We start from the raw sequence: 25,149 nt of genomic DNA on the forward strand, positions 1-25,149 counted from the left end.
TCCGCCCCTGATGTGACAGTCTCCACGGGTCACGAGGACAGGCCTCTTCCTCCCCTGTCCCAGGCTGTTCCGGGGGTGGTCACAAGGAGCCAGGTAAGTGCTTCAATGTCCCTGAACTCAGCACGGCCACAACATGGCGTGGCACCTCGAGCTCCACCCTGCCACAAGGCCCCACCTGCCGGTACATCCGACGAGATTGTCCCTTTGGTCCCCCTCGCTTGGAGCTTGGATGTGTGGCTTGTTCTTTCCAATCCGTCGCAATGGCTGATCCGGACCGTCCGACTCGTCTACATGATTCAGTTCGCCAGGCGTCCGCCCAGGTTCAGCGGCATCCACTTCACCTCGGTGAAGGGGCGAGAACGCTGCTATCTTGCACGCGGAGATCGCTACCCTCCTACGGAAGGATGCCATAGAGCCTGTCCCTCCAGCCGAGATGAAGAAGGGGTTTACAGCGGTTTACCAAAAAAGGCGGTGGGTTGCAGCCAATCTTTGAACTGCGAGTACTGAACTGGGCTTTACACAGACTTCCATTCAAGATGCTGATGTAAAAACGCATTCTGGCGAGCGTCCGGCATCAAGATTGGTTCACGGCGGTAGACCTGAAGGGCGTGTACTTCCACGTCTCGATTCTACCTCGACACAGACCCTTCCTGCGGTTTGCATTCGAGGGTCAGGTGTATCAGTACAAGGTCCTCCCTTTCGGTCTGTCCTTGTCCCCTTGCGTCTTCACGAAGGTCACAGAGGCAACTCTTGCCCCTTTAAGGGAAGTGGGCATTCACATTCTCAACGATTGGCTAATTCTAGCCCACTCTCGGGATATGCTGTGTGCACACAGGGACCTGGTGCTCTCGCACCTCAGCCGACTAGGGCTTCGGGTCAACTGGGAAAAGAGCAAGCTCCTCCCGGTTCAGAGCATCTCTTTCCTCGGTTTGGAGTTGGACTCATTAGGGCTTTGGAGTTGGAGTCTCATTGATGGTGTGCCTCACGAACGAGCATGCACAGTCAGTGCTGACCTGTTTGAAGGTATTCAAACAGAAAACAGCGGTCCCACTGAAACTCTTTCAGAGGCTCCTGGGGCATATGGCATCCTCAGCGGTGGCCACTCTGCTCAGGTTGATGCATATGAGACCGCTTCAGCACTGGCTTCAGACTCGAGTCCCGAGATGGGCATGGCGCCGCGGGACATATCGCGTGGCCATCACGCCAATCTGTCACTGCCTCTTCAGCCCTTGGACCGACCTCACGTTTCTACGGTCAGGCGTTCCCCTAGAGCAGGTCTCCAGGCGCGTTGTGGTTATGACAGATGCTTCCAAAACGGGCTGGGGTGCTGTATGCAATGGGCACGCAGCCACCGGCTTCTGGATAGGCCTAAGCTGCGTTGGCACATCAACTGCCTTGAGTTGTTGGCAATTCTGCTCGCCCTGCGGAGGTTCCGGCCATTGATCCAGGGCAAGCACGTGCTAGTTCGGACAGACAACACGGCAATGGTAGCATATGTCAACCGTCAAGGTGGTCTGCGCTCACGTTGTATGTCACAACTCGCCTGCCGTCTCCTCCTCTGGAGTCAGCAGCACCTCAAGTCGCTGCGAGCCTCTCATATCCCGGGCGACCTCAACACTGCAGCGGACGCGCTGTCATGGCAGGTTACCCTCAAGGGAGAGTGGAGACTCCACTCTCAGGTGGTCCAGCTGATTTGGAGTCGATTCAGACAGGCACAGGTAGACCTGTTCACCTCCCAAGAATCCTCCCACTGCCCGCTCTGGTACGTCCTGTCCGAGGCACCTCTCGGTATAATGCGCTGGCACACAGCTGGCCCCCTGGACTTCACAAATATGCGTTTCCCCCAGTAAGCCTACTTGCACAGACCCTGTGCAAGGTCTGGGAGGACGAGGAGCAGGTAGTCCTGGTAGCACCCTACTGGCCCACCCAGACATGGTTCTCGGACCTCATGCTCCTCACGACAGCCCCCCCTGGCAAATTCCCCTGAGGAAGGGCCTTCTTTCTCAGGGACAGGGCACCATCTGTCACCCGCGACCAGACCTCTGGAATCTCCATGTCTGGCCCCTGGACGGGACACAGAAATCCTAAGCGGTCTACCGCCCGCAGTGGTAGACACGATCACTCAGGCTAGGTCCCCCTCTACAAGGCATCTGTATTCCCGACGCGAAGACCCCCAGAGATGCGCAGTCGGATCGGTGCTTTCCTTCCTGCAGGAGAGGTTGGAAGGGCGGCTGTCCCCTTCCACCTTGAAGGTGTATATAGCTGCTATAGCTGCACACCACGACACAGTGGACGGTAAGTCCTTAGGGAAGCACGACCTGATCATCAGGTTCCTGAGAGGCGCCAGGAGGTTGAATCCCGTCAGACCGCGCCACATTCCCTCATGGGACCTCTCTGTAGTTCTTCAGGGTCTACAGAGAGCCCCCTTTGAGCCTTTGCAGTCAGCTGAGCTTAAGGCACTCTCCTTGAAGACTGCCCTCCTGACTGCGCTCACTTCCATCAAGAGGGTAGGAGACCTGCAAGTGTTCTCTGTCAGCGAAACGTGCCTGGAGTTCGGTCCGGGCTACTCTCACGTGATCCTGAGACCCCAACCGGGCTATGTGCCAAAGGTTCCCATGACCCCTTTTAGGGACCAGGTGGTGAACCTGCAAGCGCTGCCCCAGGAGGAGGCAGATCCAGCCCTGACGTTGCTGTGTCCGGTGCGTGCTTTACGCATCTATTTGGATCGCACGCAGAGCTTTAGAGTCTCTGAGCAGCTCTTTGTCTGCTTTGGTGGACAGCGGAAAGGAAGTGCTGTCTCCAAACAGAGGATCGCCCACTGGCTCATTGACGCCATAACTATGGCGTATCACGCCCAGGACGAGCCGCCCCCGGTAGGGCTACGAGCCCATTCTACCAGGGGTGTAGCGGCATCCTGGGCCTTGACCAGGGGTGCCTCTCTAACAGACATTTGCAGAGCAGCGGGCTGGGCAACACCCAACACCTTTGCGAGGTTCTACAACCTCCGGGTGGAACTGGTTTCGTCCCGTGTAGTGGCACGCACAAGCAGGTAAGTCCGGGACAGCCAGCCGGGTGTATCGCTTGCGCATAGCGCCTTTCACCTCCTCTGAGCTGAAGACGTGCGTCATTAACTCTCAGTTGTGTTCACAAACTGTGTTCCCTGGTTGATTTCCTCTGAGCCTTGTGGTAGACGAGATTTCGGAGAGACTCGCTGCTGGCCCAGTACATGTGCTAACTAAAGCCTTGTACTGGGGTAGGTGCTCCGCATGTGTCGGTTCCCTGTAGGTAACCCCATGCGATGTATATCTTCCGCTAATTCGTTTCCCTGTTAGCAAACGGCGTCTTTCTTGGGCAGAGGCCCCTCTGCCCCAGTCTCCATACTTTTAGTAATTCCTCCCCCATAGGGTAGGACCTACCATGGGACTTCTCCACATGGCATACTTCCGACATAGCTCGGCAAGACCATGTGACATATTTCCACTTAAATATCCCCCCCTCTCTCTGGGCAAGGTGTGGTCTCCGCGGTGTCCTCCCCTTGGGAGGGACACCCCCCCAACTAGACCTGGTCGGCCCAGTCAGTTAATCCCCCTTTTTTTGGGGAGTGAGAAAAAAAGGGGATAAGAGGCAACGACTGGGCTAGCCTTATCTTTTGGGTAGACGACTTGTTCCAAAGGGCCAATCGACACTCATAACAGTGTTGGGGGAGGTTACGTGCTGGCCTGGTGCGCTGGCTACGAGGCACACAGTGGTCTGCCCGTCACACACCGCCAGTTCATGTAACACAGTTCAGCCAGTTGTGGCGTTTTTGTATAGGGACTCCTAGTGTCACTACATCGACACAACGTCGAGTGAGTGACAGATAGCGAATGTCCTGGTTACTTGCGTAACCTCTGTTCCCTGATGGAGGGAATGAGACGTTGTGTCCCTCCTGCCATAACGCTGAACTACCTGCTGAAATGGCCGAGACCTTGTCTCGGCTCCTCAGCATAAAACCTGAATGAATGGTTGCATACCAGCTCCTTTTATACCCGTATGTCCGGGGGAGTGGTATGCAAATACCACTCACCAATTTTCATTGGCCTTTTATCAAAGACCAGAGGTGTCTCGGGCTCCCAAGAGTGACCCCTAGTGTCACTACATTGATACAATGTCTCGTTCCCTCCATCAGGGAACGGAGGTTACGCAAGTAACCAGGACGTTATTTAAGATAACCATGATTCTTGTGCACTTCCAATCACATTGTAATGCCCAAATAAGGGAATTTAAGCATATACAGTGCATTCAGAAAGTTTGCAGACAGACCCCTTCATTTTTTTTCACATATTGTTATGTTGCAGCCTTGTGCTAAAATACTTTAAATTATTTATTTTTTCACATCAATCTACACTCCAAACCCCATAATGACAAAGCAAAAACCAGATTTTTGATAACTTTGCAAATTTATGAGTGGTGCCTGGTTTCCTCCAGATATGACACTTGGAATTGAGGCCAAACAGTTCAATATTCGTTTCATCAAACCAGAGAATCTTGTTTCTCACAATCTGAGAGTCTTTTAGGTGCTTTTTTGCTTTCTTGCACTGAGGAAAGGCTTCCATCTGGCCACTCTGCCATAAAGCCCAGATCAGTGGAGTGTTGCAGCAATGGTTTTACTTCTGCAAGTTTCTCCCATCTCCACACATGATCTCTGGAGCTCAAACAGAGTGACCATCGGGTTCTTGGTCACCTCTCTTACCAAGGCCCTTCTCTCCCGATTGCTCAGTTTGGTCGGGCGGCCAGCTCTAGGAAGAGTCCTGGTTGTTCCAAACTTTTTTCATTTAAGAATTATGGAGGCCACTGGGTTCTTGGGAACCTTCAATACAGCCTAATTGTTTTTGTAGCCTTCCTCAGATCTGTGCATTTTCAGCTGTGAGACCTTATATAGACAGGCGTGTGCTTTTCCAGATCATATCCAATCAACTGAATTTGCCACAAGTGGACTCCAATCAAAGTGTAGAAACATCTCAAAGATGTTTCAGAGAAATGGGATGCACCTGAGTTAAATTTCAAGTGTCATAGCAAAGGGTCTGAATACTTATGTCAATGTGATATTTCAGTTTTTCTTTTTAATAAATTTGCAAAGTTGTCAAAAATCAGTTTTTTGCTTTGTCATTATGGGGTATGGAGTGTAGATTGACGTGAAAAAATAATAATTAAAGCATTTTAGCATAAGGCTGCAACATAACAAAATAAGAAAAAATGAAGGGGTCTGAATACCTTCTGAATTCACTGTATAAATATATGCCATCAACTGTGCTTTTTTGTGTCATTCAGTTAAACTCAGAGTTTCACTAAGCCACACTGTGGATGTCAACCAGAGCAGCTCCTGTCCAGAAGAGCATGTGAAGCGCTTCTCAAGCACACTGATGTGCGTGCTGTCAGCAGAGGCTTGCGCCAGACTCCAGCGAAAATATAAACTAACAAATATAAACAATGATAGTGAACGCAAAGCACTCTGGCTTAACTTTAAACGATCGTATAATGGCAAATGTTCCTGGTCATAACGGGTTCATATACGCAGTATTAATGATACAGAGTGACGCAGAGGAGGAGACGCACGCTTACTCGATTTCTGTAGAGTGACAAAATGATGAAACGAAATCTCAAAGGTTTTGCTTACTGAGAAATAAGGGCTCATGATTTTAATCAAATAGCATTAAAATAATGTGTGTAGAAATTAGGACAGAAATATTTTACTATTGAATAATATATATAATATAATATTATATTATATTATATTATAAAAAATATACACACATTTATATATATATATATATATATATATATATATATATATATATATATATATATATATATATATATTTTTTTTTTTTTTTTTTTTACAAATATATCCCTATTTTGTTATTTGTTCTATATATTTGAAGTGAAATATGTAAAAATGAGTTCTTAAGGTGTATGAAGCACCTTAAGAAATATGAAAATTTATATGACAGCCCTAAAGCCCTAAAAAAGACAATTAATCGTAATAATCGCAATTATTTGTTTGCCAAATAATCGTTAGCCAAATTTCATAATCGTGACAGCACTAACCAAATACTTGTAGCAGTTAACTACATAGTAGTTAAAGACACCTTATATAAAGTGGGTCCCATACTCAACTATAAGTATGCCATTCATAGGTTAATTTCACCTAAAATTGTTTCCATCCAAGTTGCACATTGAATTTGTGACAAATCTGGATAACACAAAAACAATTTGGCAGCATTTCAATCCGGTAGAATATCACTTCAGAGGAAATTGCCACAAAATAGAAATGAAAATTAAAGTTAAAGTCACTGTGGCTCTTTAATTAAATGTAATAAATTCCTACTTGCAGCTTAGAGCTCGCAGACAAAACGCTCTGACGAACTTCATGCTTGCTAGCATTCAGCGGGATATGGTTTATGTCTGGGAGCGAAAGCATGTCAGACAGTTCTGGGAGGTAATTGTGGTTAATCATTTTGAAGACCAGAAAAAAACAAAAAAAAAAACAGAGCGACATTTGACATGCTATGCGAAAATATTGATGATATTCTCTGAGGCTTGTTGAGGTCACATTACTTTTTTATGCACATTTATATTCCTATATAAATTCTATAGGAATATATTTTGCAAATGTTTTTTCCATCGGCGTTTATAATTTTTTATTCCAAATAAAATTTTATCCACCTTAAGCAAGTTTTTTAATACGCATTTTGGATACTTTATACGCATCTTGCGGTTTCCATCCAGCATTTTTTATGTGATATCCCAAAATCTGCATAAAATATTTTGCACAGAAACACAGTTGGTTCCAATTAAAAACATAATCTACTGGTCTGGGAAATGTTTGACATCATGAGTAAATATTCAAACTCCTTTCATCTAAACTCTGCCAAACCAACAACTGAGACTGCAAACAAACAAAGAATAATGGCCATTTCTTTCACACGCTTGCCATGAAGATAAACAACAAATCACAAAATAAAAAGAACGACAGGAACAAACACATGGTTTGAACAGACTGATCTCACATTGAAATCGGAAACAGTAGGTTGAATTTTTCTTTAGCTGAAATTAGTCTGTATTTACCAAAATGTGAAACACTGCCCCCAGTGGCTAAAGCGGTAACTGTTGTTGGCGTATGGGCACGTATAATGTTAGAGGGAAAAATGCAACCTCCGAATCACTGATTATGTGAACATGATTTCTTCCTGATTTCAATGCGGGATCTATACCTGGGTGTCCCATGCTGCTGATACAACACACTTCCAGCAATCCTACAGAATCAAAATTGAGCTCAGCTGGCTAATTATATAAAAAGATTGTTACCAGACAACAATTTCATTTTCTTTATTCGAACTAAAGATGTTTTGTCCAATACCAATTTGAGCAAACATGAACCTTTGTTCATTTTATAATGAAAAATGTTATATTCTATTTGATATAGAGTACAGGATTATAGCTATTGATGGAAATGGGCCAATGGAAAATCTGCTGTGATGTCATGAGGTGACAGTCAGTGTTTTTACATGCACAGTCATAATCGTGCTACAGTCTTTATGCGTCTTTCCAAGTGTACATTACCCATGAGTAATGGAATATTTGAAGGAAGGACAACAAATATGGTGGGGTCAAATACACGTTGTTTGGCACTAATCTTTGGGAGCATGCATGCGCACAACTCAGAGGTCAATTGTGGTCCGATTGACAAGTATACATGCTGGACAAAGCCGAACTACAATAGGATTATCTGGGTCTGTTAGTCCAACTTCACAAAAATCAGACTTGATTTCAGATAAAAGCGTTTAAGTAACATTTTAAAGACTAATCTGACTGAAATCAAGCTTTTAAAGTACATGTAAACATAGCAAGTAACAAAAAGCTGTTCATTAGCATATTAAGGGTAAAAGATTACTCTTAACATGAACCCTGTCTTGTAATGCTTCACACTTTTCCTTAACTTTGTTTTCAGTTGAATTGGGGAGCCAGACAATGACCAGCTGTTGATTGTGTGACTGGCAGGTTCTTTCTGTAAGTCAAGTCATTATTTCAGTTACATAGGAAAGTTTAAAATGCACAAAAGAAGTATATGGAAAATTATTGCAAAGAATTCTCACATAAAACCCTACCCTTTGAAAAAGTATCACTCTTCACAATAACAGGAAGAAATAAAGTTAAAAACACTCAATATTTGCAGTCTTTTTCAATTTTATTGGCATCAATTCTACACATAAACCAATAATTGTCCAACAAGCATAAGAGTTCAAACATTCAATAAACAACACATTCCAAAATATCAAACACAGAGGATCCACCAAAGAATAACAAGGTTCAATAATGTAGTCAAAAAGAAGTCAAAGCAGTTTAGCAGGTTAGAGATGTACACTATATTGCCAAAAGTATTCGCTCATCTGCCTTTAGACGCATATGAACTTAAGTGACATCCCATTCTTAATCCATAGGGTTTAATATGACGTCAGCCCACCCTTTGCAGCTATAACAGCTTCAACTCTTCTGGGAAGGCTTTCCACAAGGTTTAGGAGTGTGTTTATGGGAATTTTTGACCATTCTTCCAGAAGTGCATTTGTGAGGTCAGACACTGATGTTGGACGAGAAGGCCTGGCTCGCAGTCTTCGCTCTAATTCATCCCAAAGGTGCTCTATCGGGTTGAGGTCAGGACTCTGTGCAGGCCAGTCAAGTTCTTCCACACCAAACTCGCTCATCCATGTCTTTATGGACCTTGCTTTGTGCACTGGTGCGCAGTCATGTTGGAACAGGAAGGGGCCATCCCCAAACTGTTTCCACAAAGTTGGGAGCATGGAATTGTCCAAAATCTCTTGGTATGCTGAAGCATTCAGAGTTCCTTTCACTGGAACTAAAGGGCCAAGCCCAGCTCCTGAAAAACAACCCCACACCATAATCCCCCTCCACCAAACTTCACAGTTGGCACAATGCAGTCAGACAAGTACCGTTCTCCTGGCAACCGCCAAACCCAGACTCGTCCATCAGATTGCCAGATGGAGAAGCGTGATTCGTCACTCCAGAGAACGCGTCTCCACTGCTCTAGAGTCCAGTGGCGGCGTGCTTTACACCACTGCATCCGACGCTTTGCATTGCACTTGGTGATGTATGGCTTGGATACAGCTGCTCGGCCATGAAAACCCATTCCATGAAGCTCTCTACGCACTGTTCTTGAGCTAATCTGAATGCCACATGAACTTTGGAGGTCTGTAGCGATTGACTCTGCAGAAAGTTGGCGACCTCTGCGCACTATGCGCCTCAGCATCCGCTGACCCCACTCTGTCATTTTACGTGGCCTTCCACTTTGTGGCTGAGTTGCTGTCATTCCCAATCGCTTCCACTTTGTTATAATACCACTGACAGTTGACTGTGGAATATTTAGTAGCGAGGAAATTTCACGACTGGACTTGTTGCACAGATGGCATCCTATCACAGTACCACGCTGGAATTCACTGAGCTCCTGAGAGCGGCCCATTCTTTCACAAATGTTTGTAGAAGCAGTCTGCATGCCTAGGTGCTTCATTTTATACACCTGTGGCCATGGAAGTGATTGGAACACCTGAATTCAATTATTTGGATGGGTGAGCGAATACTTTTGGCAATATAGTGTATCTTCCGCTATATTCAACGATGGGGCCTTTAACCAAAAAACAACAAAACACTGTTTTTGTTAGGGTCCAAAAACATGAGTTAGCTAGCAGAATGGTTTTATGATGGTGAATGACAGCGTCACACTCCCCACTCCCTGGAAAAAACGGCCTAAAGGTGAAGGCGCATAAATACAGATTAATTTTCTTTGAGGTCTTGTTCAGTGAATCCAAGAAATTCTTCCTCTTCACTATCCTCCTGGAATATTTTTGGCACACAACGTCTTTGTTGTGCATCAATTTCCTGAGCCGAGAGCTTCAGTCTGGAGATGTGAACCGCTCTTAAATCCTCTCTGTTTTCCTTTAGAACAGTCTTTTTTGTTCTTGGATTTTCACCCCTTTTCTCCCCAGTTTGGCATGCCCAATTCCCAATGTGCTCTAGGTCCTCGTGGTGGCGTAGTGACTCGCCTCAATCTGGGTGGCGGAGGACGAATCTCAGTTGCCTCCGCGTCTAAGACAGTCAATCCGTGCATCTTAACATGTGGCTTGTTGAGCAAGTTACCACGGAGACCTAGCGCGTATGGGGGCTCACACTATTCTCCGGGGCATCCATGCACAACTCACCACGTGGCCCACCGAGAGCGAGAACCACATTATAGCGACCACGAGGAAGTTAACCCAACGTCACTCTACCCACCCCAGCAACCAGGCCAATTGGTTGCTTAGGAAGCCTGACTGGAGTCACTCAGCACACCCTGGATTCGAACTTGCGACTCCAGGTGTGGTAGTCAGCGTCTTTAGTTGCTGAGCTACCCAGGCCCCTCTCTAGAACAGTCTTGTAGTTAAGGGGTCCTAAATTCTGCACTATCCTAAAGGGTCCTTGCCATTTTGGAGCAAGTTTGGCAGTAAAAGGTTTCTCAGCCTTAGAGTAAGGGTGAGTGCGTAACCAGACTCATACACAACTTCTCTTCGTCTCTTGTCATAATTCCTTTTTTGTCATTGTCGAGCTGTATTTAATCTTTTTTCAACATATTCCTGCATCTGACTTAATTCTGACATTTTCCCATAGCAATGATCGTCAGGAGAAACATCTTGTGGTTGCAGCAATACATCCATGGGACCTCTGAGGGAGCGATGAAGATTTAGCTCAGCTGGTGTTACTCCTGTGGACTCATGGACAGCGGAATTAAGTGCAAACCTGAACTCTGGTAGGAGATTATTCCAGTTCTTGTGGCTGTCACTGACATAAGAGGCCACCATAGTTTTAAGAGTTTGGGTAACTCTCTCAGTGAGATTTGTCTGAGGATGATAAGCAGTTGTAATCTTCTATCCGATGCTCCACTATTAGTTGGTGGCATTCAGGTTTATAACATTGGCAAGTGCTTCAGTTTTGTTCAAATAACTTGACATCTTGGTTTAGATTCTGCAGTACACCAAGGTTTGCAATCTTTTGAAGGTCTTAAATCGGCCAAGATGTCCAGATAAAGGGTCTTTGTGGAAGAACTGAAGCAGCTGAGGACAAAGAGCTATGGGTATGTATATTTCATACACAGTTTTATGTGGAAACTGTACAACTTTATAGACTTTGTCTTCTTATATAGTGAATTTGGTTATCGGATTGACCATGACTTCTCCTGATTTCACTATTTTCTCATACAGTTGTTGAATATCGGGATCAGCATGCTGTGCTTTCCAGAGGTCATGATCTGTGATAGGCAGAGCTCCCTTTTTCTCTGGTTTCTCCTCAGTCTTCAGGAATACCATGGTGGAACAGGTTAGTATTGGAGTTTCAGGGCTGTCCAAAGGTGCTCTGGACAAGGCATCTGAAACCGTTTTATATTTACCTTTCCTGTACTCCACTGTAAAGGTAAATTCTTGGAGACTAAGTGACCACCGAATAACGAGTGTTAGGCTTCTGAGTGTTAAAGACCCATACCAAGGAAGAATGATCAGTAACCACAGTAAAGAATTTTCTTTCCAGCTAATATCTCCATTTTCCTAGAGCCCACACGACTGCCAAGCAAACATGTGAAATGGTTTTATGATGGTGAATGACAGCGTTACAGTTTGTTCCTTCTTAGAGTTTGTAGGGCTTATTGGCGGCATCTCTCAGGTTTTGTTTGCAGAGAAAGCAGTGTACAAGCACCAGTCATGCTAAAGACACCTGCTGTTTGCGATCGTATGGATCTAGACAGCAAAGACTGAGGGATATTAGGAATTTTTTTCCTCTTAGTGGGAGAGTCCTGGAATTTACTGCCAAACCAACAAGAATCAGCAGGTTGTGAGTTTGAATCCCACGTTCATTTAATTTGAGTCAGGCAGCAAAAATGTAGTATTAAAAAACTTGAATGTTAGAATAGCTCCGAGCTGTAATATTCCGAGTTAGACAATGTTTGTATTTTTTGGCATCTGTAGAGATCAGGGGCTTTATTACAGAAACATCTTATCTGTTAGTAACCATGACAATTTCTGCAAGGATCCATATAAATTCTGTCTGTGAGATAGGAGAAAGAACTTAAATCTGATCTGGCATCTTTCAACAAATCACCATTTTGATTATAAGACTTGCATTAAAATGTCATGCAGCTCTGAAAATTGCCATGCAGTAGCTAAAACATGAGATGAAGCAATTTTAATTGTTACGATAGCCCTCAAAACCCCAATTTCTGGCTTTGTTCTCAATGAGTTCTGGTTCAGCTTCTCTCAGGGTTCAGGGTAACCCACATGTTAGAGTAATACTTTAAGTATGCATGCTGATTCTAAGCCACTGGTTTATCTGTGAGCCAAAAAGTCTCAGTCCAGGAAAGCTGAGAGACCATTGCATTCCATGTACAGAGCCCACTGCTGTTTAGTTTGGGTTTTAATTGAATTACCAATAACTGTTTCCATGCATTGGTGAAATCATTTGGTATGGCTTCTATTGAAAATCTGGAACTTTTCAAGTTGAGTTTAAAGTTGAGGTGCACCTCGAGAAGATCAATGCACACTGAGTCAGTGAAGGAATTTCTTGATTTCTTTAAGCTGCCATTACAAATGCTGATGACAAGCGATCTCATATTCCAAACATGATGATGTAGTATAATGATGACTGTGGCAGACTATATAAATATGTGACATTTAAAAAATAATTTGTGTAATTTGTTAAGGCAAGCATCACTATTACTATTGCTCATACTTAGGATTAGGGATTTGTTTAAATAATTATTAGTAGTAGTAAACTTTGGCATGTAACTTGTCCCCCAGTCAAAAGGCAAAAGCCTACAGTAGCAACATCCAAGCAACCACCCAAAACACCATAGCAACATCATAGCAATGTGCTAAAAATCACCCACAACACCCTAGCAACTACACATCAATGTCCTAGAAACCACCTAGAACACACTGGCAACCACTTCAACATCCTAGCACTCAGAACACCCTAGAAACCACACATCAACATCCTAGAAATCCCCTAAAACACCCTACCAACCACACATCAATGTCCTAGAAACCACTTTAAACAAGTTGGCAACCACGTCAACATCCTAGCACTCAGAACACACTAATAACCGCACATCAACATCCTAAATATAACCTTAAACACCCTAGCAACCACACATAAACATCCTAGAAACCACCTAGAACATGTTGGCAACCACATCAACATACTAGCACCCAGAACACCTAGAAACCACCTAGAACACCCTAGCAACTACACATCAATGTCCTAGCAACCACCAAGAACACATTAGTAACCACGTCAATGTCCTAGCAACCACCTAATGCACCCTATCATCTGCAAAACAATATGTTATAAAACACCTAGAACACTCTAGTAACTACACACCAACATACTAGAAACCACCTAGAACACCTTAGCAACCACATTAACATCCTAGAAACCACCCAAAACACCCTAGCAACCACACATCAACGTTCTAGCAACTACCTTAAACGCCCAATCATCTGCAAAACAGCGCACTAAAACCCACCCAAAATATGCTAGTAACTACACATCAACGTACTTGAAACCACCTAGAACACACTTGCAACCACATCAACTTCCTAGCAATCACCTTGAAACCCCTTAGAAACCATATCAACGTCCGAGCAACCACATAATGCACCCTATCATCCACAAAACAATGTGCTAAAAAACTCCAAGAGCACTCTAGTAACCACACATCTACGTCCTAGAAACCACCTAGAACACCTTAGCAACCACACATCAACGTCGTAGCAACCACCTAATACACTCTCTATCATCTGCAAAACAATGTGCAACAAAAATCACTTACAACATCTTCGCAACCACATAGCAACAACCTGGCAACAACCTGGCATCACAATAGCATTGTGGAATCAAGTTTTGCACAAACAAACAGCATTTACATTTTCCACAGAAAATATACAAATGTAATTACTGTCTTATAAATATTTCAAAACATACAATACACAACATTCTTGTTTTAGACACAATGGTTTTCTAATATTTTTCTTAACAGTACAGAAAGGGACAGTACAGATCATGTCCCCTGTCACTATGAGTCCCATATGGAATCTGTTGTATCCATGGAAACTATGTGGCCTATAACAGTGTCTCAAATAGCCAGAAGTGGCATCAATGGGATAAAATTGAGCCCGATACACACAAGACAAAGCGTGAGCCACCCTGTCATGATTCACAGGAGGAATTAAGTAATCTTAAATATTTAAGCGATCTGTGGTAGCCAGCAGGAGACAAATGTCTGCAGACTTGAAACAGTATGGTTGCAAAAGTTTGAAACACCCAACCCAAGCTACTCAGAACACTGTAACATCACTCTAGCATCTATCAATCTATCCATCTATCCATCTATCCATCCATCCATCCATCCATCCATCCATGAAAAGGGAATGCAATGGACTTCTCAGATTTCATAGTTATTAATTTGCGTAAATCATTATAATAAAGGCATAAATTGATAAGGAAGCTGGCAGTTTCATATCGTATCTGTGCAATCTGTATATTTTGGCATTGCATAAAAATATGTGAAGCATAATTTTGCTTTTATATTGTATGAAAGAGTTACAAGATCTGAACCATCTGTAGGATGAATACAAATATCTTAAACATCAGAAAGATGAATAAATCTCACAGTGGCATTTCTCAGATGGATATGAATAGCCACTGAGAAGTATGTTCTCCTAGGGCCAAACACATTGCAGTCAAACATTCACTGAAATCCTTCTATATACAAGCAGAGAAACTGGGTTAAAGTTTGACCACATTCCTGCATTCTTCAGTGTATTTGAGGATTTTCTGAGCCATATAATTAATTCGTTGATTAGGCCGCAGCATAAATAAATGGAAAAAAGCACAACTGACAATGGATATTGTTTTGTTTAGATCAATGCTACACACAACCATTGCAGAATTTTCCATAATTCTCAATAATTCATTAGTTATTAATGAAGTCTTACTTCAAATGGTGTTCAACTGCAGTTTTACAAGTAGCAACTTGGAAATTGGAACAAAGGCGTAATTTGCAGAAATGGTCACTGAACTAATAAGTGAACGAATCTGAACCGAACGGATTCTAAAAAGTTGAGTCACTGTAATGAAACAAAATCCCCTTCAATAATGCTGCGCTCACATCATGTTGGAATTACTTTAACAAGACAAATAGGGGATTCTACAAATAAATTAGGGCCCCTATTTTAAGAGTGCTAGCGTTAAGCGTGGAGCAGTGGGCATGACCATGAAGTTTTGGTATTTTCGTGAAAGCATGTGCTAAGTCTAGGCGCAAGTGGGTTTGGCAAAAAGGCCCACACAACGCGCAAATGGGATCAAGTGCAATTTAATTCTGAGTTTCTTCTCCGAGTATTCCACCGTCTGCGTCCTATTATATAGTCAATTCCCTCAAGCACCAACGATATAAACAAAGACAGCACATTCATAAGAAGTTGGTAGTGTAAATGAACTATGCAATGAATTAGAAGAATTGAAAATTATGTTCTTTTGTGAATTAACTGCGTCCTTGTTGAATTAATTTGGATGTACAATCTGTTAAATTCTAGAGAATGTAAGAATTATTATACATTTTCATCTACTGACATACAAATCATGGCTAATATTAACAGTGATTGTCACAGTGGTTAGAGCCATGAAATGTCAAATGGAAGGTTCCCAGTTTGATATCCATCTCAGCAAGTGATGCATTAGATACACTATATTGCCAAAAGTATTCGCTCACCCATCCAAATAATTGAATTCAGGTGTTCCAATCACTTCCATGACCACAGGTGTATAAAATGAAGCACCTAGGCATGCAGACTGCTTCTACAAACATTTGTGAAAGAATGGGCTGCTCCCAGGAGCTCAGTGAATTCCAGCATGGTACTGTGATAGGATGCCACCTGTGCAACAAGTCCAGTCGTGAAATTTCCTCGCTACTAAATATTCCACAGTCAACTGTCAGTGGTATTATAACAAAGTGGAAGCGATTGGGAATGACAGCAACTCAGCCACGAAGTGGTAGGCCACGTAAAATGACAGAGCGGGGTCAGCGGATGCTGAGGCGCATAGTGCGCAGAGGTCACCAACTTTCTGCAGAGTCAATCGCTACAGACCTCCAAAGTTCATGTGGCCTTCAGATTAGCTCAAGAACAGTGCATAGAGAGCTTCATGGAATGGGTTTTCATGGCCAAGCAGCTGCATCCAAGCCATACATCACCAAGTGCAATGCAAAGCGTCGGATGCAGTGGTGTAAAGCACGCCGCCACTGGACTCTAGAGCAGTGGAGACGCGTTCTCTGGAGTGACGAATCACGCTTCTCCATCTGGCAATCTGATGGACGAGTCTGGGTTTGGCGGTTGCCAGGAGAACGGTACTTGTCTGACTGCATTGTGCCAACTGTGAAGTTTGGTGGAGGGGGATTATGGTGTGGGGTTGTTTTTCAGGAGCTGGGCTTGGCCCCTTAGTTCCAGTGAAAGGAACTCTGAATGCTTCAGCATACCAAGAGATTTTGGACAATTCCATGCTCCCAACTTTGTGGGAACAGTTTGGGGATGGCCCCTTCCTGTTCCAACATGACTGCGCACCAGTGCACAAAGCAAGGTCCATAAAGACATGGATGAGCGAGTTTGGTGTGGAAGAAATTGACTGGCCTGCACAGAGTCCTGACCTCAACCCGATAGAGCACCTTTGGGATGAATTAGAGCGAAGACTGCGAGCCAGGCCTTCTCGTCCAACATCAGTGTCTCACCTCACAAATGCGCTTCTGGAAGAATGGTCAAAAATTCCCATAAACACTCTCCTAAACCTTGTGGAAAGCCTTCCCAGAAGAGTTGAAGCTGTTATAGCTGCAAAGGGTGGGCCGATGTCATATTAAACCCTATGGATTAAGAATGGGATGTCACTTAAGTTCATATGCGTCTAAAGGCAGATGAGCGAATACTTTTGGCAATATACTGTATGTGTATAGTTCTGGAGATTTTTGTATTGTGCTTACTGAATGGAGGCTGGGCTTTTCCCAATCAAATGTTGATTTCAGAATCAGAATCAGAATGAGCTTTACTGCCATGTATGCTTACACATACAAGGAATTTGTCTTGGTGACAGGAGCTTCCAGTGTACAACAATACAAAAACAATACAAAAACAGCAGCAAGACATAGATAATAATAAAAACTACAAAATAAAACTAATTATACACATACGTACAGACACACACATACATACATACACACATACACATAGGTAGTGCAGATCTAATACAAATCTGTTATGTACAGTGCAAATGTTTTTTTTTTTGTTTTTTTTTTTTGTTTTTCTTCAGAGGAATGAAATGGCAGAAGAGGTTGGATGTGTTGGATAAATATAAGAAAGACTAAACTGTGTATTGCACATAGTTATTGCTCAATGGAGCAATTTAACTGTTCATGAGATGGATAGCCTGAGGGAAAAAACTGTTCCTGTGCCTGACGGTTCTGGTGCTCACAGCTCTGAAGTGTCGGCCAGAAGGCAACAGTTCAAAAAGGTAGTGGGCAGGGTGAGTGGGGTCCAGGGTGATTTTTCCAGCCTTTTTTCTCATTCTGGAAGTGTATAGTTCTTGAAGGGGGGGCAGAGGGGCAACCAATAATCCTCTCAGCAGTCCGAACTGTACTTTGTAGTCTTCTGATGTCTGATTTTGTAGCTGAACCAAACCAGACAGTTATTGAAGTGCAGAGGACAGACTCAGTGACCGCTGAGTAGAACTGTATCAGCAGCGCCTGTGGCAGGTTGAATTTCCTCAGCTGGTGAAGGAAGTACAACCTCTGCTGGGCTTTTTTCACAATGGAGTCAATGTGTGTCTCCCACTTCAGGTCCCGTGAGATGGTAGTGCCCAGGAACCTGAATGACTCCACTGCTGCCACAGTGATGTTTAGAATGGTGAGGGGGGTCAGTGTTGGGGTGTTCCTCCTAAAGTCCACAATCATCTCCACCGTTTTGAGCATGTTCAGCTCAAGGTTGTTTTGACTGCACCAAACAGCCAGCTGTTTAACCTCCCTTCTGTATGCAGACTCATCGTCATCTCGGATGAGGCCGATGACAGTGATGTCATCTGCAAACTTCAGGAGCTTCAGCAAACTTCAAACTTTGCATCTTTGTTGAAAAGTTACATAAATATAAAGTTGATCATGGTAAATGCTGTGCTCGGATGTGATTACTCTAAGCTTGGTATGTCCCTTTGTTCACTAGCAATGTTGTGGTGCAGTGGATAGCACGCTGAACTGTGGAACGGAAAGTTGTGCGTTCAAATCTGTCTGGGGGCAATGTTATCTATGCTTGCTCTGTGAGATCTATGGGTGGAGCAGTGGATGCCATGCTGGTATTTGGCCCTGTAATTGCTGCTTGCACCTATATTAGTACTGTTGTTGTTGCTGTTATATCTCATGTTCCATTCTAAGATTCCCATGTCCGTCTTACTCCTAATCAAACTCTTAGTATTATGTCCCTTTACAGTAAGTCACTAAAATCCTCTCGCCAGAACCCGACTCCTGATATTCAGAACTCACTCTCTGACCTGGTGCTTTGTGATCGTAATAGTATTGTCCATATATTAATATGCAAAATACACAACTCATGTAAAATAATGTATATAACTCTACTTATTTTTTTATCTGTAAACTAATATTAATCTTAGTTTTAATTAAAATATGCTTTATTTGCAAACACAAAGTTATACATTACTTCCTCCAATGGCAGATGATTTTGAGGAACAAAGACACAGTGGAGACACAGTGTGCACTTTGCTGGATCTTTTGCTATATATTTTCATCATGATTCACCTGCTTGCTTGCTGGTGTTTTGAATTCAGCTTTGCAAAGAAACACTCCCTTTAGCATCCTCCCTCTGCTCTTTCTATTTCTCTCTCAACTTTCTTTTTTGTAAAGGTGTAACTATAAAGTGTGCAACACACAACTTGAACATATACAATATAAAGAGTATAATGTGATGCATGATATACAGACCTTGTGTTATAACACATTATGCAGTCTTTACTGTTATTTATATATAAAAGACTGACATAGGCTTTATACATGTATGTATACTTTAATACACCGTAAACTGTAGCATACAGCTTGCTTCATATATTCAGTTCAGCAACAGCTGAAGGGCTCACTTTATCATTCTTTATCATTTATATTATAACTGTATGATTTAGCTGTGCAGCAATTACAGTAATTGGACAGCCTACATTTAAGTTTAAATAACAAGAAAATGAAACAAAATATTCATTTTTAGGGACTTACGTTAGCTCTGGGCATTCACCTTATGAACTAATGCACTTTTTAATGCCTTTGGACCCGATCAAGCAAAGTCAATAGTAATTAATACACATTTTTGACGCATTTGGACCCGCTCAAGTGTCAAGCGCCCCTCCCCCTGTTGCACCAGATCCGCTGCTCTGCAAAACAAGAGACACAACGCAACAGCCGAAGGTGGCCGTCTAGCACATGTTTACATAAACAAACAATAAAAAATAAAAAATATGCAGAAAGTGTTTTACTATTCATCATGTATTAATCGCTTTGAGTCTGTGGATAAAAAGCATCTGCAAAATGAATATTTGCAAATATCATTTCTTTCTACAGAGGGGCATCTCAGCACAGGAGGGCAAAGGGGCAGTGGACTGGGCCACCGAGCCATCCCTCTGTGCACGTCCCTGTTCTGGAGGTGTTATTTGTGTTCAAATTCAGATTTGCTAACAATTCCTCTCGGAAGTATGAGAGCAAAAAAGAGAGATAAAATTCCCCCCATTATATTCAATTTAATTTTAATTATATATATATATATATATATATATATATATATATATATTGTTTTATAATTTTTTTTTTTTTACTTTTCTTTTATTTTCCCCTTCATTTCATGTTTCTCTTTATTTACTTCACCCTATTTACAGTATTTTCACTATAGTCTATTTTAATTCTTTAAGTAGTACTTTATATGATTTGGCAAACATTTAAATGCTCATAATCATTCAAATAATGCTTTGTTGACTCTGACTCTGAGAGATAAAGAGAGAAAGAGAGAGAGAGAGTGCAGATACCAATAGCTAATCAATATGACTCACCCTGACAGCTCTTTCCATCTTCTTTGAGCTGTTGACCTGCGGGACACTTGCAATAGAAACTGCCGATGGTGTTACAGCACAGAGATTCACAGCCGCCATTGGTCTCCTCACATTCGTTCACATCTGACAGAGAGAAAAAACAGACATTCTAAGCAACAGATGCAGGTCATTAACGGATGTGCAACAATTTGGAGATTTTTAACAACTGTTTCCATTTGTCTCCAAATTATAATAATGCTCTAAAAACTCTCAAAACGCCTTGGAGACCACATAGCAACACCCCTAGCATGGAGCAACTTTTGTACAGTATTATTGTTGATAGCAAAGAATTAAAGCTGAAGTGTGTAATTTCTGCACCATTAGTGCCACCAAACAGAATTGCAAAATAAACTTTGCTTTCAAAACAGCTTTCTGAATAGGCCCCCTGTCTGCCATTGGTCAAACAAAGAGATAGTCCCACCCCCAACTCACACCACTGGTTAAGTAACATTGTTGGGGCGGATCCAAGCAGGTCTCTCAAAACAAACATAGCAATTTTCATAACGCAACAGAAATGAATTAAGCTACGAATGGCTTACTTATAGTTGTCTATGCATATTAAGCTGGGATTGGAGAAAGTATTTTAATACAGAAAAAGTTATATACTTCATCATTAATATGTATTACATTTCAAGTTTTTTAATGTCTTTGAAATGGTCTTGCTAACAGGTTTTGTACTGAGAGACTATTTACTGTAAAGTTTCACAACATAATTTTAAACATCATCTTATGTGATTCCAAGGGTAGAAATTCATGGCTATACTAAAACCATAATATCCTGTTTACATGCACAATCTTTCCATCTAAAAAACAACCCAAAATACTCTGGATTAAAAGAGACTTCAACTGGTCCATGACAGTGTGTTGGCAATGAGTCACTCATGTGTGTAATTAAAGACACATTTAAAGGTTCACTTTAACTGCATTTAACATTTTTGTATTATTTAGTTAAAGCTAAAGAAATCTGGGAAAATCCTCCTGAAATTGCAGCCACACTGGGTGCTTGTCAGTTCCATAACTCTGCCCTCTGTGGACACTTTGTACACCAAAACTGGTGTACAAACTGATTTGCACAAGTCTTGCTGATGTGACATTGAGGGATATTTTGGAATTTGACTGACAAAAACTGAAAACTGAATATCTGTAAAAATATGTCATTTATAAGATTTTTCAGCAGGCAAATCAGCTTAACAGTGAGTTTTCATCATTCATTTAGGTTTCAATGCAGATGTTTAACAAGCACCTTAATACACTTCCTGCATTCAGCTCTCACACTCGCATGCAGATGTGTAGGAGAAAATCATTTGTTGGCTTCCCAAAACCTTATTTCAATTAAAGTCTCACCACAACAAATTGGCCCCTAAAGAGCCATGCTATGTGTGTTGGGAGTCAGGAAGGAAAAAACATAACGTAATGAAAATGAGTGAATGGAATTCCTGTCCGAGGTGATCTGCTCACTACAGGAAGACTGTGATATGTCTGTAATTTCACAAATGAGCACATTTATAAGTGTTCCAAAAAGGTAATATTAGAGGCAAAATCTGTTTAACATGCAAAGAAATTTGAAAGGTAGTAAAGAAATATTTCATGTGTAGAATTCGCCAGTCACCCACCTGTTGATGCGCTGAGCTCTCATACAAGCGGCAATATTTGATGACTTGGGAGTGAGAACGGGTTGTAAATTGTCATTTTTCATGGTAAAGATACACTATATTGCCAAAAGTATTCGCTCACCCATCCAAATAAATGAATTCAGGTGTTCCAATCACTTCCATGGCCACAGGTGTATAAAATGAAGCACCTAGGCATGCAGACTGCTTCTACAAACATTTGTGAAAGAATGGGCCGCTCTCAGGAGCTCAGTGAATTCCAGCGTGGTACTGTGATAGGATGCCACCTGTGCAACAAGTCCAGTCGTGAAATTTCCTCACTACTAAATATTCCACAGTCAACTGTCAGTGGTATTATAACAAAGTGGAAGCGATTGGGAATGACAGCAACTCAGCCACGAAGTGGTAGGCCACATAAAATGACAGAGCGGGGTCAGCGGATGCTGAGGTGCATAGTGCGCAGAGGTCGCCAACTTTCTGCAGAGTCAATCACTACAGACCTCCAAAGTTCATGTGGCCTTCAGATTAGCTCAAGAACAGGGCGTAGAGAGCTTCATGGAATGGGTTTCCATGGCCGAGCAGCTGCATCCAAGCCATACATCACCAAGTGCAATGCAAAGCGTCGGATGCAGTGGTGTAAAGCACGCCGCCACTGGACTCTAGAGCAGTGGAGACGCGTTCTCTGGAGTGACGAATCACGCTTCTCCATCTGGCAATCTGATGGACGAGTCTGGGTTTGGCGGTTGCCAGGAGAACGGTACTTGTCTGACTGCATTGTGCCAACTGTGAAGTTTGGTGGAGGGGGGATTATGGTGTGGGGTTGTTTTTCAGGAGCTGGGTTTGGCCCCTTAGTTCCAGTGAAAGGAACTCTGAATGCTTCAGCATACCAAGAGATTTTGGACAATTCCATGCTCCCAACTTTGTGGGAACAGTTTGGGGATGGCCCCTTCCTGTTCCAACATGACTGCACACCAGTGCACAAAGCAAGGTCCATAAAGACATGGATGAGCGAGTTTGGTGTGGAAGAACTTGACTGGCCTGCACAGAGTCCTGACCTCAACCCGATAGAGCACCTTTGGGATGAATTTGAGCGAAGACTGTGAGCCAGGCCTTCTCGTCCAACATCAGTGTCTGACCTCACAAATGCGCTTCTGGAAGAATGGTCAAAAATTCCCATAAACACACTCCTAAACCTTGTGGAAAGCCTTCCCAGAATAGTTGAAGCTGTTATAGCTGCAAAGGGTGGGCCGACGTCATATTAAACCCTATGGATTAAGAATGGGATGTCACTTAAGTTCATATGCGTCTAAAGGCAGGTGAGCGAATACTTTTGGCAATATAGTGTAAGTTTAACCTTTTTGGGCTATGTCACTATAAAAATGTAAAGTATTGAAGAGGGATTTTTTTACACCAAACAAGGCAAAAGAATATACTGTAAGTGATTAGAAACATTTAAGATGAAACATCTTTTGTTATTTATGTGTTTGTGATAATATAGTGTGATAAATAATAACTGGATAGTTTACCCAAAATGATCATTCTGTCATGATTTCTTCACCCTCACATAGTTCCAAGCCATATGCAGAACGTAAGAAAGAAAATCTTATGCAAGCAACCATGTTTAATGCTTAAACAATGCAAGTTTCCACATGAATACATAAGCCACTTTAAACAAGCTTCTTTCATGCACTCAATCCACATCGGACGTCAAGATGTTTGCTGAAAAAATAAATTTCGCTTTAAAAATGGTTGTTTCTCACAAAAAATCATATTCCTTCAGAAGACTGTCTATGTTTTATGATATGTTTCGGTCTTTTTTAAGCTTGAACACTTTAAGCTTGGGCCTGCAAGAAACGTCTTGACCATCATATCGTTTGAAAGATTAGATGTCATCAAATAGCCATGTGTCATTTGTTGTTGGAAATCTCTCAAAGAGTAGAATACAGTCAGTCTATTTTTTTTTTTTTTTTTTTTTTTTACACACAGACAAAAATATACCCAAGTAATAGCTAAGTATATGTCTTTGACATACATGTTACATGTAAACAAGTGCTGCTTGTTTGTCACGTTTTTGCATATAACTTCAAGAAAAAAAAAAGAACATAAAATACCACATACCATTACTTAGAGGAGGTGATTATCTTTAAAACGAGCCCACACACAGCAAAATCAGATGCATAGATCATTAGATAATCCACATGAAGCACAATGTGCACATAGCATATAATGTGTTATCTGGCTAAAAACACGGTAGCTTTCCTGGATCAGATGACTTTATCAAAAATGATGTAGTAGGTTGTCCATCATCATGGAACGCTAAACCAATCGTATTAGGATTCAGATTGCTGCAACCAGAGGTGGAAGTCATCCAAATATGGGCAGAGAGGATCATTCACTGTAATTACATATGGTCACTGCTAGATGGTGCCAAGTTCATGACACAGACTCAATGATGGCTCAAATGACACAGAATGGAACTGAATAAGATCTCGTTATTTATGCATGCATACTTTGGAGAGAGAGCATACCTTTAGTCATTGTTGTATTTGCATGTGTTATTAGTTCTTATGTACAATTTGTATGTTTTATGTGTTTGGGGAAGTTTTTGGACACAAGAATAAAACATTTTTGTAATGCTTTGTCATATTAACACAAAATTGATACTCACATACAGGTGACATGATTGGGAACAAAACAAAAGCAGTTTTTTGGAGCTACCTTATTTACACCCTGAGATTTATAATGGCAAATTAGAAAAATAAGAAAAAAAACAAGTCTTTTTGTGATTTTTCAGCAGTTTCTTAGGCTGAGAGTCTCAGAATTGATCATAATCTATATAATTACAAAATCTAAAAAGTTTTCTTTACAATGATACCAAATATTTGACCCTCCTTGTTTTGTAAGGAAAATCTTTAAAAACAACATCAGAGCCTAAAAGGTTAAAGTGAGGCACTATCAACTGCCATTCTATTGAAAAGACAGAGGGCTGTCTTCATTAAAAAAAACTTATTTTGTGTTCCACAGAAGAAGGAAAGTCATATTGGAATGGCATGAGAGTAAGTAAATGATGACATAATTTTCATTTTTGGATTAGCTTTCCCTTTAAATGGTTTGTTGTGAAAGAGCAACACTCCTTCAATGCTGCAAATTATCGCTCTGTGATATTGTTACCATATTTAAACCTTGATTAAATCTAATTAATTCCATTATATTCAACCATAATGAACAAAAACCAGACATATATCAATATTTCACAACATAATGCCACCCTGCACGTGCAGTCTTCTGCATCCAG

The 25,149-nt window shown here is 42.0% G+C and overlaps 1 protein-coding gene across 1 annotated transcript in view; it reads right to left on the reverse strand.

The window, feature by feature from the left end:
• Nucleotides 1-25,149, reverse strand: part of LOC127426020 (multiple epidermal growth factor-like domains protein 6) — a 147,403-nt gene that overhangs the window by 52,286 nt on the left and 69,968 nt on the right. Inside the window, exon 5 of the mRNA XM_051672449.1 lies at nucleotides 20,206-20,328. Within this exon, the coding sequence (XP_051528409.1) occupies nucleotides 20,206-20,328 (123 nt within the window). The remainder of the gene's footprint in view (nucleotides 1-20,205; nucleotides 20,329-25,149) is intronic.

This window comes from Myxocyprinus asiaticus, chromosome 35 (genome assembly GCF_019703515.2).
Source record: "Myxocyprinus asiaticus isolate MX2 ecotype Aquarium Trade chromosome 35, UBuf_Myxa_2, whole genome shotgun sequence".
Taxonomy (NCBI): Eukaryota; Metazoa; Chordata; class Actinopteri; order Cypriniformes; family Catostomidae; genus Myxocyprinus; species Myxocyprinus asiaticus.